General features: G+C 37.5%; 1 protein-coding gene across 1 annotated transcript; it reads left to right on the top strand.

The window, feature by feature from the left end:
• Positions 1-9,814: 9,814 nt before the first annotated feature.
• On the top strand, positions 9,815-13,965 carry LOC143861333 (inositol oxygenase 1-like). The gene is made up of 11 exons (XM_077372269.1): positions 9,815-10,009; positions 10,255-10,357; positions 11,100-11,181; positions 11,268-11,472; positions 12,313-12,372; positions 12,482-12,534; positions 12,635-12,757; positions 13,069-13,138; positions 13,256-13,334; positions 13,526-13,607; positions 13,688-13,965. The coding sequence occupies exons 1-11, from the start codon at positions 9,979-9,981 to the stop codon at positions 13,712-13,714; spliced, it is 915 nt and encodes a 304-aa protein (XP_077228384.1). The 5' UTR covers positions 9,815-9,978; the 3' UTR covers positions 13,715-13,965.
• Positions 13,966-14,235: the final 270 nt, after the last annotated feature.

Raw genomic sequence — 14,235 nt, 5'->3', positions numbered from 1 at the left:
AGAAAGTTTTCCTTGTCCAGATGGGACTATTTTATCACCTTCGATTTGAACACATCCAATGGCAAATTAATGAAGTCAGGAGTGGTGTTCCCAAATCTAAAGTGGTAGCGAGATGGAAATCCCCTCCTAGAAACGTCTTAAAACTCAATGTCAATGGTTCCTCCCTTGGCAATCCAGGCAAGGGAGGTATTGGAGGCGTTTATAAGAATTCTTTGGGTGACATCATCTATTCTTTTGCAAGTGCAATTGGCATCACTGGTTCCACAGAAGATGAGGTTCGCGCTCTTCACCAAGATATGGCCATTTTAACGCAAATATAGTTCATGTTGGAAGTGGAAATCGATTCTTCTAATACATTTCTGTGAGCCAAAGGATGTGCAATAGGTCGTAGAGACTTGCCAATCCCATGGATGAGATTAAAGATCTGCATTTGTATTTAAAAGCGAACAATTTGGAAGATCGTCTAGCCAAATTAAGAGCATCTAATGAGTCATTGTGTTTGGGGAGATCTTTAATACTTTATCCCCAAAATGCACTTGTAATCCTTTCTGTCTTGATAAATTTGGTATAGAGCACTGCTGGGAAAACGGGATCCCGTTTTGTGGAAAAAAAAGGGCACTGTGGACCCCGATCCGAGGACGGCGAGGGAACAGGTCCCTAGCACCCTCTGGATCATCCACATGAATGGAGAGCTCTACCAAGGAACTCTCAAAATGGATGCCACCCTCATAGCATAGCACGAGTGGTGATATAAAAAGAAAGAGATATGTCTTGATCCGGAGCCAAGGCTCGAAACCGAGACATACCTAAAATAAACTCAGAGTCGGCATCCATGGATATGCCATGAAACCCTAAAATCAAATCCTCTGTGCAATGGATAACCAGAAATATATATGGGTTCGTGCCTGATTACGAATGGAGAAGGTCTGAAAAGCACCCCCAATACGTCCGAGTGCAAGCACTTGGTCTCTTATGCCATTTATTATTAACCTCGAAGAGTTTCGGGCGAAAATCATATGAAATGGGAACAACCCTCAGGAGTCGTCTACCTAAGCATGCATTTCCTCAGAATACAAATAATAATCACGCACAAAAATAAAATGAAAGATATGCCACCTAAGCATAGCTAGGTTATGAGTGACATGCCTAATGGGTGTCTAAGTTCTGATGTGCAAACACATGCAAGCTACAGCTAAAGGTATAGGATCAGTACAAGAAAGTAAGAAAACATATCAAAACATACAATAACTACACAGCAAATCCTAAGACTCTAAATGATTAGCTCGAGTCTTCGGATGGTCTGGTATTCATCCAAAGAAGCCTACGTATCCCCACCTCCGCAAGAATCAGAGCAACGTAGTTCTTCGCGCCTATTCTAAGCTATGATGCCTAAGACACATAGACCTCTATCCTAGACTCGATCTAAAAGACCGGACTAGTTATTAAAGTTTCTTGCACGATTATTTAAATTTCAGTGAATTGTGGATTTTAGGACACCCTGTATGCCCTAACTAAATGCATATTAGCCCTAAGCTAATGCATGTGATTCCTACAACCTATGTGTAACTAGGCTGTATTTTCTAAAGAAAACCAAGCGTAGACTAGCGTATCCTACTCTAGTCATCAGTCGGCAATATGGATCGCCGACTGACCGGACGGAGGCGTTCCTATAACTCTAGGACAGACTCCTAACTCTAAAACAAGCACACAACAAGCACACAATAAAAAACCCTATCAAAAGAAACCCTAAACTCTAAAACTCTCTATCTAGGAGAAACTCCTAACTCTAGAGGAAGATCTTTTGAAAACAAGGTTTTAAAGGTTTTTGAAGAAGGTTTAAAACATTATTTACAAAAAAGTTTGGCTGGACTTGGGATATGGATCCCAAGCTGCACTACGTACCTCGTGGAAGAGGATCAAGCCAACGTAGTTCAAACGAACTCTACTAATTATTACCTCTAAAACGCTTAACAATTTAGGCTTTTTTAAGATTTTTCAAATATTTTTATGTTTTAAATTTTTAATGTTTTTTAGTTTTAAACGTATTCAATGTTTTTGAGTTTTAAAGCTTTTTATATGTTTTTGGATTTTGAATTTCTGATGTTTTTAAATTTTTAATTTCTGATTTCACCCTTTTGGTCAAAGACCTAAGGGAAAATGCAAAGCAACACCCTAGGGTCAAACCCTAGGGCTAATAGGGGAAACCCCTAAACCGAATAAGCTAGCTATCAAAAGTAATGAGATGATCTAAGATCACAACTAAACAAAGCTTTAATAAGACTGTGCTAGTCTCTAAAGAAGAGAAAAGACACCAAAACTAAAGAGAAATTCCCTCTAAAAACACTACCAAAAGCGAAGGTAAATGAGTCAAAGACTCTCAAATAACGCTCCTAAAAGGACAGATGAGTCAAGGACTTTCTAATAACACTTTCTAAAGGACGAGCGAGTCAAAGACTCTCTAACAATGCCAACCAAAGGACGAGCGAGTCAACGACTCTCTAATAACACTACCTGAAGGACGAGGGAGTCAACGACTCTCTAACAATGCTATCTAAAGGACGAGTGAGTCGACGACTCTCTAATAAAAACCACTAACAAAGACAAATGAGCCAAAGGCTCTCTAATACTACAACTTAAATGAGGAATGAATCAAAGACTCTCTAAAAGGAGCTGCTCTAATATAAGGCTGGGTAAGCCTCCTAAAAATGGAAATCCTCTAAATGAGATAAGGTTTGTCTCCAAATAGCGGCTCTATAAATGAGACAAGGCATGCCTCCTATGGGTACATTATCTGTCAAAATCAAGACAACTTCCCTAAGGGTAGGCTCTAAATGAAGCTCGTCTCCAAGGGAGGAAGGCCTAATGAGACATAGCATGTCTCCTAGAATGGAGGGCTCTAGATAACTCTTTCATTGCCCTTAAGATGAAGAAGCACATTAAAAAAAAAATTGGCACGGGCTAAAATATAATTCTATTCATATTTTAAGCCATAATAATGACAAGGCAAAAGCAAAGAAGGCAATAATAGGTGCTCTGATATCTAACAACAATACCAATTCCAAAACCATTTTGCTTTACCCTAATACCTGGCTTCTTTTACGAAATGACTTTCAATTTCAGTTTGATCAGAGAAATATGCACACTCCAAGCTTAATCATGAACATGGCAATTTATCCTAAAATATTGAAGAAGAAGAAAACCAGTTGATCTTCTACCATGACAACGAGTTGTAATCTCATAAATTAAAACCTCTTGTCACTGGAAATCCCATAACCTCCATTAAGAATTAATTCAGAGCAAAGATTTAAGAATGTTAAACTATTCTGATAATCCAAAAGAGAGGGTGCACAATTACCTGCAAAAATGAAAATGATATGCTCAATAGGAGAAGACGATCTGAGTGATAAATGTTAATGGAGAACACTGGGATTTAAATCGATGAAAATAAGGAAATCCAACTGAAATGTAACTTCAAATGCCGGATTCTGGGCTTGCTGGCGAGATTTGGTTGGCCGGAAAACTCAGGATGTTGCTGGAACTACAGAATCTGAAGAATTTCAGCCAATATGCTTCTTGATTCAATTCTTCTCAGGCATATCAAGATCTTTACCCTCTCTCATCGGGAACCGGATTCAAGCGAAATCCTGCCGGAGAAGATGACCAGATTAGAGAGGAGGGACCCTAACTTGGCCTTGCTTTTTCTCTCTCCCTCTCTTGCTCTCTCTCTCTCTCTCTCTCTCTCTCTCTCTCTCTTCTCCCTCTCTTCTCAGATCTGAGATCTCAGATCTGAGATTTCAGATCTCAGATCTGAAATCTAGCGATGATTGGCCGGCCTGGAGGTGGGAGAGATGGTGGTGACGGTAACTGATAGCTGGCGGGGTGGCCGGATTTAATGGCGGTTGTGGTTAGATCTAGGGTTGGGGTTAATGAGATGGTTCTTGATGGTGATTGTGATGGTGAATGGGCGAAGAGTGGTCGGAGCTGGGTTTGGGAGAAGAGAAGACGATGGCCGGTCGGAGCTTGTGGTGGATTCGCAAAGATCTGAAATAGAATGGGTTTGGATGGAGATTAAGAGAGAGGGGTTTCCATGGGGATCAAAATAGCAAAGGTTTGAGGGTGAGGGTGGGAGAGGGTTAACAGCCTTAATGGAGATTTCGGTCGGAGCGAGGTGGGCTTGCCGGATTCCGGCCGGAGGTGTGAAGATGGCAGCTCCCTCCCTCTTTTTTTTTCTCTCTCTCTCTGCTATCAACGAGAAATGAGCCTCTCCTCTCTTTCTTTTTTTTTCCGTTGATTTTATACCCAAAAATGAGTTGTAGATATCGGCACCTCTACAATTGATAAACGCACAAAACTTTGATGGGCGCGCCAACTAAGCTGCGATTTGGACGGGCTAATTCAACCCCCTTTTCATGTTTTATATATGAGAATAATATTGTAACCCCTCCCATCCCACTTGGACAGCCCCTACCTTGATTAATTCAACCCCCCTATCCACTTATACTACGATGCTCTCAAGGCTCGTCTTATTTGACAAATATGCTTAGATTTTGATGAGATTTGACAGGACCCTCGATGGGACCCTAACCCAACTTAGGATCGAATTCGGGACCTTAACTCACTAATTTGACGAGGTCTCGCATAAACATTACCAACCTGGGTCAGGTCAAAATGGGGTGTCTACAGGCACGCACCATTAGTACCATGTCCACTAAAAGACAAAGAGGCTAAAATCCCCATAAAAGCAATAATTATACTTTGAGGGAAGTGTTAAATCCACTCCCAAATATCTTAAATTGACTCTCATGTGTCTTTCTCTCTCCTCTGGGTTAGAGAGAGAAAGTGGAGAGATAAAGAAACATGGGGAGTCAATTTAAGATATTTGGGAGTCGATTTATCACTCCCTTAAATTAAAATAACTTATTGTATCAAATGGGACTTGGAAGAAGAAAGTTTTCCTTGTCCAGATGGGATTATTTTATCACCTTCGAATTGAACACATCCAATGGCGTATTAATGAAGTCAGGAGTGGTGTTCCCAATTCTAAAGTGGTAGCGAGATGGAAATCCCCTCCTAGAAACGTCCTAAAACTCAATGTCAATGGTTCCTCCCTTGGCAATCCATGCAAGGGAGGTATTGGAGGTGTTTAAAAGAATTCTTTGGGTGACATCATCTATTCTTTTGCAGGTGCAATTGGCATCACTGGTTCCACAGAAGATGAGGTTCGCGCTCTTCCCCAAGATATGGCCATTTTAACGAAAATGTAGTTCATGTTGGAAGTGGAAATCGATTCTTCTAATACATTTCTGTGAGCCTAAGGATGTGCAATGGGTCGTAGAGACTTGCCAATCTCATGGATGAGATTAAAGATCTGCATTTGCATTTAAAAGCCAACAATTTGGAAGATCGTCTAGCCAAATTAAGAGCATCTAATGACTCATTGTGTTTGGGGAGATCTTTAATACTTTATCCCCAAAATGTACTTGTAATCCTTTCTGTCTTGATAAATTTGGTATAGAGCACTCCTAGGAAAATGGGATACCGTTTTGTGGAAAAAAAAAATGGGTACCCACCATTAGTGCCACGTCCACTAAAAGACAAAGAGGCTAAAATCCCCATAAAAGCAATAAATATACTTTGGAAAAGGGAAGTGATAAATCCACTCCCAAATATCTTAAATTGACTCCCATGTGTCTTTCTCTCTCCTTTGGGCTAGAGAGAGAAAGTGGAGAGATAAAGACACATGGGGAGTCGATTTATCACTCCATTAAATTAAAATAACTTATTGTGTCAAATGGGACTTGGAAGAAGAAAGTTTTCCTTGTCCAGATGGGACTATTTTATCGCCTTCGAATTGAACACATCCAATGGCGTATTAATGAAGTCAGGAGTGATGTTCCCAATTCTAAAGTTGTAGCGAGATGGAAATCCCCTCCTAGAAACGTCTTAAAACTCAATGTCAATGGTTCCTCCCTTGGCAATTCAGGCAAGGGAGGTATTGGAGGTGTTTATAAGAATTCTTTGGGTGACATCATCTATTCTTTTGCAGGTGCAATTGGCATAACTGGTTCCACAGAAGATGAGGTTCGCGCTCTTCACCAAGATATGGCCATTTTAACGCAAATATAGTTCATGTTGGAAGTGGAAATCGATTCTTCTAATACATTTCTGTGAGCCAAAGGATGTGCAATGGGTCATAGAGACTTGCCAATCCCATGGATGAGATTAAAGATCTGCATTTGCATTTAAAAGCCAACAATTTGGAGGATCGTCTAGCCAAATTAAGAGCATCTTTTGACTCATTGTGTTTGGGGAGATCTTTAATACTTTATCCCCAAAATACACTTGTAATCCTTTCTGTCTTGATAAATTTGGTATAGAGCACTGCTAGGAAAACGGGATCCCGTTTTGTGGAAAAAAAAATAAATGGGCACCCACCATTAGTGCCACGTCCACTAAAAGACAAAGAGGCTAAAATCCCCATAAAAGCAATTAATATACTTTGGAAAAGGGCAGTGATAAATCCACTCCCAAATATCTTAAATTTACTCCCATGTGTCTTTCTCTCTCCTCTGGGTTAGAGAGAGAAAGTGGAGAGATAAAGACACATGGGGAGTGATAAATCTCTCTCCTCTAGGTTAGAGAGAGAAAGTGTATGAAGAAATTTGTTTTGTCCATATGGGACTATTTTATCACCTTCAAATTGAACACATCCAATGGCGTATTAATGAAGTCAGGAGTGATGTTATCAAAACAAGGGAGTGGAAAGACGGAAGGAAAATCAAAATATTAGTATATCACTACATATATACTCAAAACGGTCATAAGTAAATGGGTGTGTGGCAAACAAAAAATTTAGAGGAATTATTTGTTGTTGAAGGACTTTTCTAGACCAAAATCCATCCCCATAGGATGTTCCTAAGCTCTAACCCTTCAATTTGTGGAAATTTTTATACCATCATTTTTTAAACATTCTAAGCCATTCATTTTACACCAAATATATTGGAGGGTTAGGATTATCCTATAGAGATAATTTTCGGGGTACTTTCTATCTAGGGTGGGACCAACAAATGAATGGTTTAGAACATCCAGTTATATGGCTCCAATTGTACTTTTGCCGCCAATAAATATGCACTCGTAGATCATATAATTGCTATGTTTAGTGCATAATATAAGGATATATAAAAGGGTGATGATATTTTCACTCCCCCTGCGGTACGCATTCGCTCCCCTTATTAGCGCTTTTTGATGTCAAATCACGTTAATGAACAGCCCAAATTAAGCTCTGCCATACGAGTTTTTGATCAATTTTGGCCAGTCACAGTTGTAGGACAGAAACTTGAAGTAATTCCTCTTTTGTAATTAATAATTGTTAAACCATTTTGCAACCATATATTGTATACTATTTATGCTCGACATTGACATTAGTAGCGTAAAAAACTTTCCCCTTTCATTTCTAGCATGGCACGTGCTAAAATAATGATAATTTTAGCATAAAATAGTATACAAAACATATGGTTGAGTGACTCTCGTGGTTATTTAGGCCATATTTGGCAGGCATGAGCGAGGAGATGGTTCTAAGTGTATGGAAAATAGGAAAAATAAAACTTTACCAAAATAGAGTTTTTATTTTCCATATTTTTTCACCAACATCTGACCCTCTCCTCACTAATGCCCTCTCGATTCTCTCCCTCTCCCAACCTCCTTCCTCTACCAGTACTAGGGACATCTTGGGCGGGCTCAACTCGAACCCGTCGGGTTCAACCAGTAAAAAAGTCGGGTTGGGTTGAGTTCAAGTCGGGTTCGGGTTTAGGTAGGGTTTTCTCAACCCGGGTTGAGTTTGGGTCGGGTTCAGGTTGAGGGATTTGGCAATCCGACCCTAGTGAACCTGACATTTTTAATAAAAATTTTTATTTTTTTAAGCTTAAAATCTAGGGTTGGGTTGGGTCGGGGTCGAGTTGGCAAAAAGGGTTCTTCAGGTCGGGTTGGGTTGGAACTCGGGTTGGGTCGGATTTGGGTTGAGCAAATGGTTCCTCGGGTTGGGTTCGGGTTGGGCTCAACCCGACCCAACCCGACCCGAGTTGCATCCTTATCTACCACCACTAGAATCTTGTAACTGTAAATTTCCCTTTGGATATTTTAATCCATACTATACATAATGAGAAACATTGTGTGGCCTCCAAGGTCATTTAAAGCTTTATGAATATAAGTAAATGCCTAATAGATGCTAATTTCTTTATCGTTAATTAAATATCATCTACAAGTAAATTTATGTATTGCTATTGAAAATAATGTACCTTACATTTTTAAGCTCTAGCTAAATTTTTGCCTCTCAAAAGACAAGAATATATTTTACATATGATTCAAATTTCGGCCTAGAGTGTGCCATTTTATTGTACCTTATAAATATTAAGGAATTTACTAGGGACTTTCTCGGAAAACTATTTTGTGGGTGGCTTTCGAAGGAGAGAACAGCCAACTCAGATGAATTAAATGAATAAGACAAAATCTGCTCAAAAGTGAGCCTGTGTGGCTGTTCTCTCCTGCAAAATTGAGCCGCGAAATGGCTTTCCCCTAGAAATTGCCTATCAAATAGCTGTTGAAGTCGGCAACAAATTTAACGTAATGGGTGCCGAAGATAATGACAGGTTTATCTCAAATTAAACACGGTTTAATAACTAATTAGTTGGAGATGATGACCTTATCCACACTAAATGACAGGATTATCTCAAATTAAATACGGATTAATAGGTAATTAGTTGCAGATGACGATCTAATCACTAGAAGAGAAGAACCCATTTTTGATAATGTCAGATATGACGTGGCACTTCATGGATCGTTCGTTCATCTCACAGATGTTCAACGCGTGGGCTAAGATATTTAGGGTGTAAACATTCAAATGGGGATAACACAATCTTTCATGGACTTTAATTGATAAAATCCAAACAATGACTACTAGATGCCACGTCATGTGGGTCCCATCTTCCTTCGTTTGACAGATATAGAAATCCTAAAAACTCTGAGAGTTGTTTGTTGTCTCCACGTAGAAGCTGAGTCAGACTAGTTTGAATTTCCTTAGGGGAGTTCAGCACGAGTAGTGCCGTTATCAAAATAATGAATCAACAATTATATACTATTTTTCTTGGTTTGTCTTATATAATTTTAACATGCTGTAAAAGAGAAGACAGGTTGAGTTTGTCTTGTTATCAATACTCTGTGGTGCAAATATCAGCTGCCTTGATGTTACTTTTCTTATTAATATCAATGTCTAATCTCCCTAATATTAAAAAAAAAACCAATCGGAAGTGATACTGACACCACCCATATTTTAATATTGGCCTTTGCACCTCACTTATTAGCAGTCCTTTTTTTTTATTCATCTGTCTGTTCTCTCTCTTTCCACCAAATTGCCTCACAAGTCTCTTTTTTAATACATTTATAATCAGGTTTTGACGGGTATGAACATCCTATTTTTTAAAAAAGGTGTAAAACAAAGAGTAGTGCCATTATCAAAATATGATACCAGTCTCCTTTCTTTATTGCTTCACTAATTTTCTTTCCGTTTTTAGGCCACTGATATTGGCACTACCATGTTTAAATAATTGCACAAACTCAACTTGTCTTTTTCTGTTTTCATTAGCTTAGAGCTGTTTGGGAACTAAAATAACATTTGACAGCTGTTTAAATAATAAAAGATAAGTTAGTGCAATTATTAAAATATGAGAGTGCTAATAACAGTAGCCTTTTTCTTAAATATGAGAGTGCTAATAACGTTTCGTAACAAATCCTAACTTTCCATTTTATGCGGTAGTAAACCAAATCCCACACCCTATATGGCTATATATAGACGCATCTAACGCCCTCCATTCCATCCCGAAGAGAGTATTTGTTTCAGTCAATCCATTTTCTAGTTTTTAATCCTTTTTCATCTACCATAGCCTATATTTCATCTGGGTTTTCTTTGTTTTTGTTGAGAAGAAGATGACAATCATCATTGAACAGCCTCAAGCTGGTGAGTTCTTATACATGCAATTTCAAAAACCAATCTATGTATAATCTTTAGAACTAATCTCAGTGTATAAACTATAAACCATTGGGTTGTTGGATGAAAATTGCAACGATCAAATGGTCTTTACCATCTGTTTCTTCACACCCCAAATGAAGGGGTAGAGATGGGTTATATACTAATTTTCAGTGTATGTTTTTTAGATAAATTAAAGTCCTGGTTTTCTTGTGGTTTTGTTTCTGTTTTTTCAGGGCATGAAGTAGATGATAACAAGATCCCTATAGATCCACATGAACTGATTTTGGATGGTGGATTTGTGTTGCCTGAAACTAATTCATTCGGCCAGACATTTAGGTGATTTTCTTACTAGATATTCTTCCAAGCAAAATTACAGAATTTTTTTATTCATCTAATGGGATGTTCCTCTTATTTACTACATATAAATATATGGTTAGAAGAGATACAGTAAATTTTTTGAAGGGAAAATGTTTAGATTTAATGGGTGTTTATTTTTTTCTTAATTATTTAACAAGTTCTTAAACGGCTAAGGTCATAGATCCCTTTTTATTACTGTAGAGAAAATGTAACTTGTTTTCAAAAGGAAATGATCTTGTTTAGTGCATACACCAATTAATCGGTGTAGCCACTCATCACCACCGGCAATTAGATAGAACTGTGAAGGAAGAGCATATATAGTAAAAAAAGGAAGAACATATATAGCAACTATTCTGTGTACAGGTGTATGCGCAGGATTTGGATCACCATAAGTACCATATGTATGGTGGGCCAGATCATGTTACCAAAAAAATGGTAAAATGAGTGTTGATTAGAGTAAAGGGTCAATTTTTTCAGAAAAAAAAAAAGAAAGTTAAATCACATTTTCATACAGGTCTAATTTGATGCTTTTAATGGGTGCTTGTAAAAATAAAAAACTCTCATTTGTTTGAATTCTATAAAAAGAGTTGAAAATGGATATGTTATTTGAATGAAGGTAAATAAATTACTTATATTAAATGTATATTTTAGTTAAGATTATTCATGCTAATTGGGTATTTGATTATATAGTAAATATGACATTTAGATTACTTGAAAACAGAGATTATGATGCTGAGAGTGAAAGAAAGAAGAGCGTTGAAGAGTTCTATCGGGTGAATCACATTCAACAGTCATATGATTTTGTAAGTCTAGTGAAATTATTTCTTGATGACGATTAGTTTCATATAATTTTTGGTGGTTTGAGTGTATCAACTTAATGCAAGTGTAGGTAAAGAGGATGAGAGAGGAATATGGGAAATTGAATAGAACAGAGATGAGCATATGGGAATGCTGTGAACTTCTCAATGAGTTTGTAGACGAGAGCGATCCAGACCTTGACGAACCTCAGATCGAACACTTGTTGCAGACAGCTGAAGCAATCAGGAAAGATTATCCTGATGAAGATTGGTTGCACCTCACTGGTCTCATTCATGGTATTCATTCAAACTCAAATTCCATTCTCTCAGTATCTTTTATGTTTACATGTACATCTGAAAGACTTCCTCTGGTTTACCAATTTCCACCAAAAAAAAATAAAATCAATTGTCTGAAGATAATGCTCAGTGGAAATCAAGTTACGATTGCTATTATTTAAGAGCAATGATTTAGTGTAAGCCCTCTTAGTATGCAGTTATCAGAATTCATTCCGAACTAAATACCATTTTTCACCAACATAGCTGGTGGTGGTTCCCTGTGAAACAACCAATTACTCCAAAAGTCAAGAGTTGGTGTTGTTTAGGCCCTGTTCGTTTTTTATTTTGACAACCGATTGCGAGTCAAAAGCTGATTATTGGACTCAAAATCACGTTTAATTTTGAGTGCGATAGTCCGCTTTAGACTCACTGTTGGTTGTCAATACCTAAAAAGAACAGGGCCATAATCATTATAATAAAACACTCGCCCTCATGTGTGATCCCTCTTTTTAAGATAGGTCGTCCATGTGGATTTTTAATATCAAGGAGTTATCAGGTTTTGAACCCAGGACATGTGAGACAATAGCTCTAATACCATGTGAAACAACTAATTTCTCTAAAAGCTTAAGCTGTTAGAGTTAGTGTTATTTAATCATTTATGCTTCAACATTCCCACATATTACAATTTTCCAATAAAGATTAGATGGTTTATAAATTCACTTTCATTGAAAAGTTGTAGCAAGAAACTATACTGGGTAATTTCTTCTTAATTGACTACACCCATGTGGTACTAATAATTTTGTTAATTGTTGTTGTTACCTTGAATGAATAACATCCAACTGTATTCTTGCATGGTTTCAGATCTTGGGAAGGTTCTTCTTCATCCAAGCTTTGGAGCTCTTCCCCAGTGGGCTGTTGTGGGTGAGAATCATGTCTCCTTATTTCAATTTCTCTATAAAACAGACGTCTGTTTTCACTTCCATCATTTTCCTGTTGGCTTTTCATATTAATCATACAAACCCATTTATAGGTGACACATTTCCTGTTGGTTGTGCCTTCGATGAATCAATTGTTCATCACCAGGTATTTTATCACTAACTATACAAGCTTAAAATTGCTCGGACATGGTTTTAAACAATCTTTTAATTTTGGCTGTTCGGAATCTGGTTGGAATTGTTAACAGTATTTCGAGGAAAACCCAGACTACAATGATTCTACTTACAACACTAAGTTCGGAATTTACTCTGAAGGATGCGGGCTCAACAATGTACTGATGTCTTGGGGGCATGATGACTACATGTACCTGGTATTTACTTCATAGCCTTCTACTTCTACATGTCTTTGAACATTAATGCCCTGTTCGTTTAAGATTAAGACAATCAAATTGTGAGTGCCAAACCGATTCTTGGACTCAAAACTACATTTAAATTTACGTTTAAATTTCAGTCCAATAATTGGTTTGGCACTCACAATTGGTTGGCATAATCTTAAACGAACAGGAACCAAGAGGTTTAGCTATTTAGCTCTCTATAATGGTTTCTCCATTGAATTTCGTTGATTCTCTTTCAATAATCATAAAAAAAAGGTTATTTAAATCTATTCTTGTCTTATCCTTAGGTGGCTAAGGAAAACAAGACTACTCTACCTCCTGCCGCACTGTTTATCATTAGATACCATTCATTTTATCGTAAGTACTAGAACTTGTGATTTTCTCTCTAGGAATTCTAATTACTAGAGTTAAAGCTAGTCATGTACATGGTCATTTCATCTAAGTTGAAAGGTTTTGCATCATGTTATCTTCCAGCTTTTCACAAGTCAGGAGCATATAAACATTTGATGAATGAGGAAGATGTTCAGAATCTGAAGTGGCTTCAGATATTCAAGTAAGATAATCTTTTCTCACTAGATTTTAGCATTTAATGTTATGTGGGGATTAGTGTATCTAATCCAACACTTCTATTCCCATTCCCTCAGGAGCCGAATTTTGGAAGATCCTTCATATTTTTTGTATAATTGATATTCCCTAAAATGGAAAGAACATCTTATTGACTATTTTTTGTGAATTTATTTGCAGCAAATATGACCTCTACAGTAAGAGCAAAGTTCGAATTGATGTTGACAAAGTGAAGCCATACTACTTGTCTCTCATTGAAAAGGTGACTACCGCTTAAGATATTCCTTGTTGAATTTACTTTTTCTTTAAATTTTCTATGCTCTTAGAAGATTTATTCTGCAGTACTTCCCTCCAAAGTTGAGATGGTGAAGTTGGGGCCCTCAACTCTGATAAAGAAACAAGTCTTCGTGAAGATCAGCATTGATTGGTTGATGTGGGAGTGGATATAACTACAGAGATGTTGAACTACATTTATAATCATCTGAATGAATTTATGAATAATTTACGTTGTCCTGGTTCAGTTGGTGATGATTCCCTTTGTTTTTCGAAATTCTTCAGTAGTGACTGATATACTCCAGTAATTTTCTACGAATAATAAGAGCGGATTTTAAATTCTTCAATCATTATGATTTCTACAGTTCTGTGGATTTGTCATTATGATAACATGCATCTTGTCATTATCCAATTTCTCTGCAATTTAGAATGACTTTGAAATCTGCCTCTGGTACTAAACTGGTATCATGCTTGTAAGTTAGAGGAACCTCCACTCCTACATTTGGAGCAAGTGGAGAAGGGGAAGCTTTCTAGAAATTGCTTGAGTTATTTTGGCTAAGAAAATGTGAGTTGCTCTTGGATTCTAAGGCAATGATTCCCTGATATGAGTGAAATGA

Source organism: Tasmannia lanceolata, unplaced genomic scaffold (genome assembly GCF_043159265.1).
Source record: "Tasmannia lanceolata isolate RefF3 unplaced genomic scaffold, GAP_Taslan_0.1 ptg000003l, whole genome shotgun sequence".
In the NCBI taxonomy this organism is placed as follows: domain Eukaryota; kingdom Viridiplantae; phylum Streptophyta; class Magnoliopsida; order Canellales; family Winteraceae; genus Tasmannia; species Tasmannia lanceolata.
The sequence above is the reverse complement of the archived record's forward strand: the minus strand, read 5'-3'. Positions and strand labels throughout refer to the sequence as shown.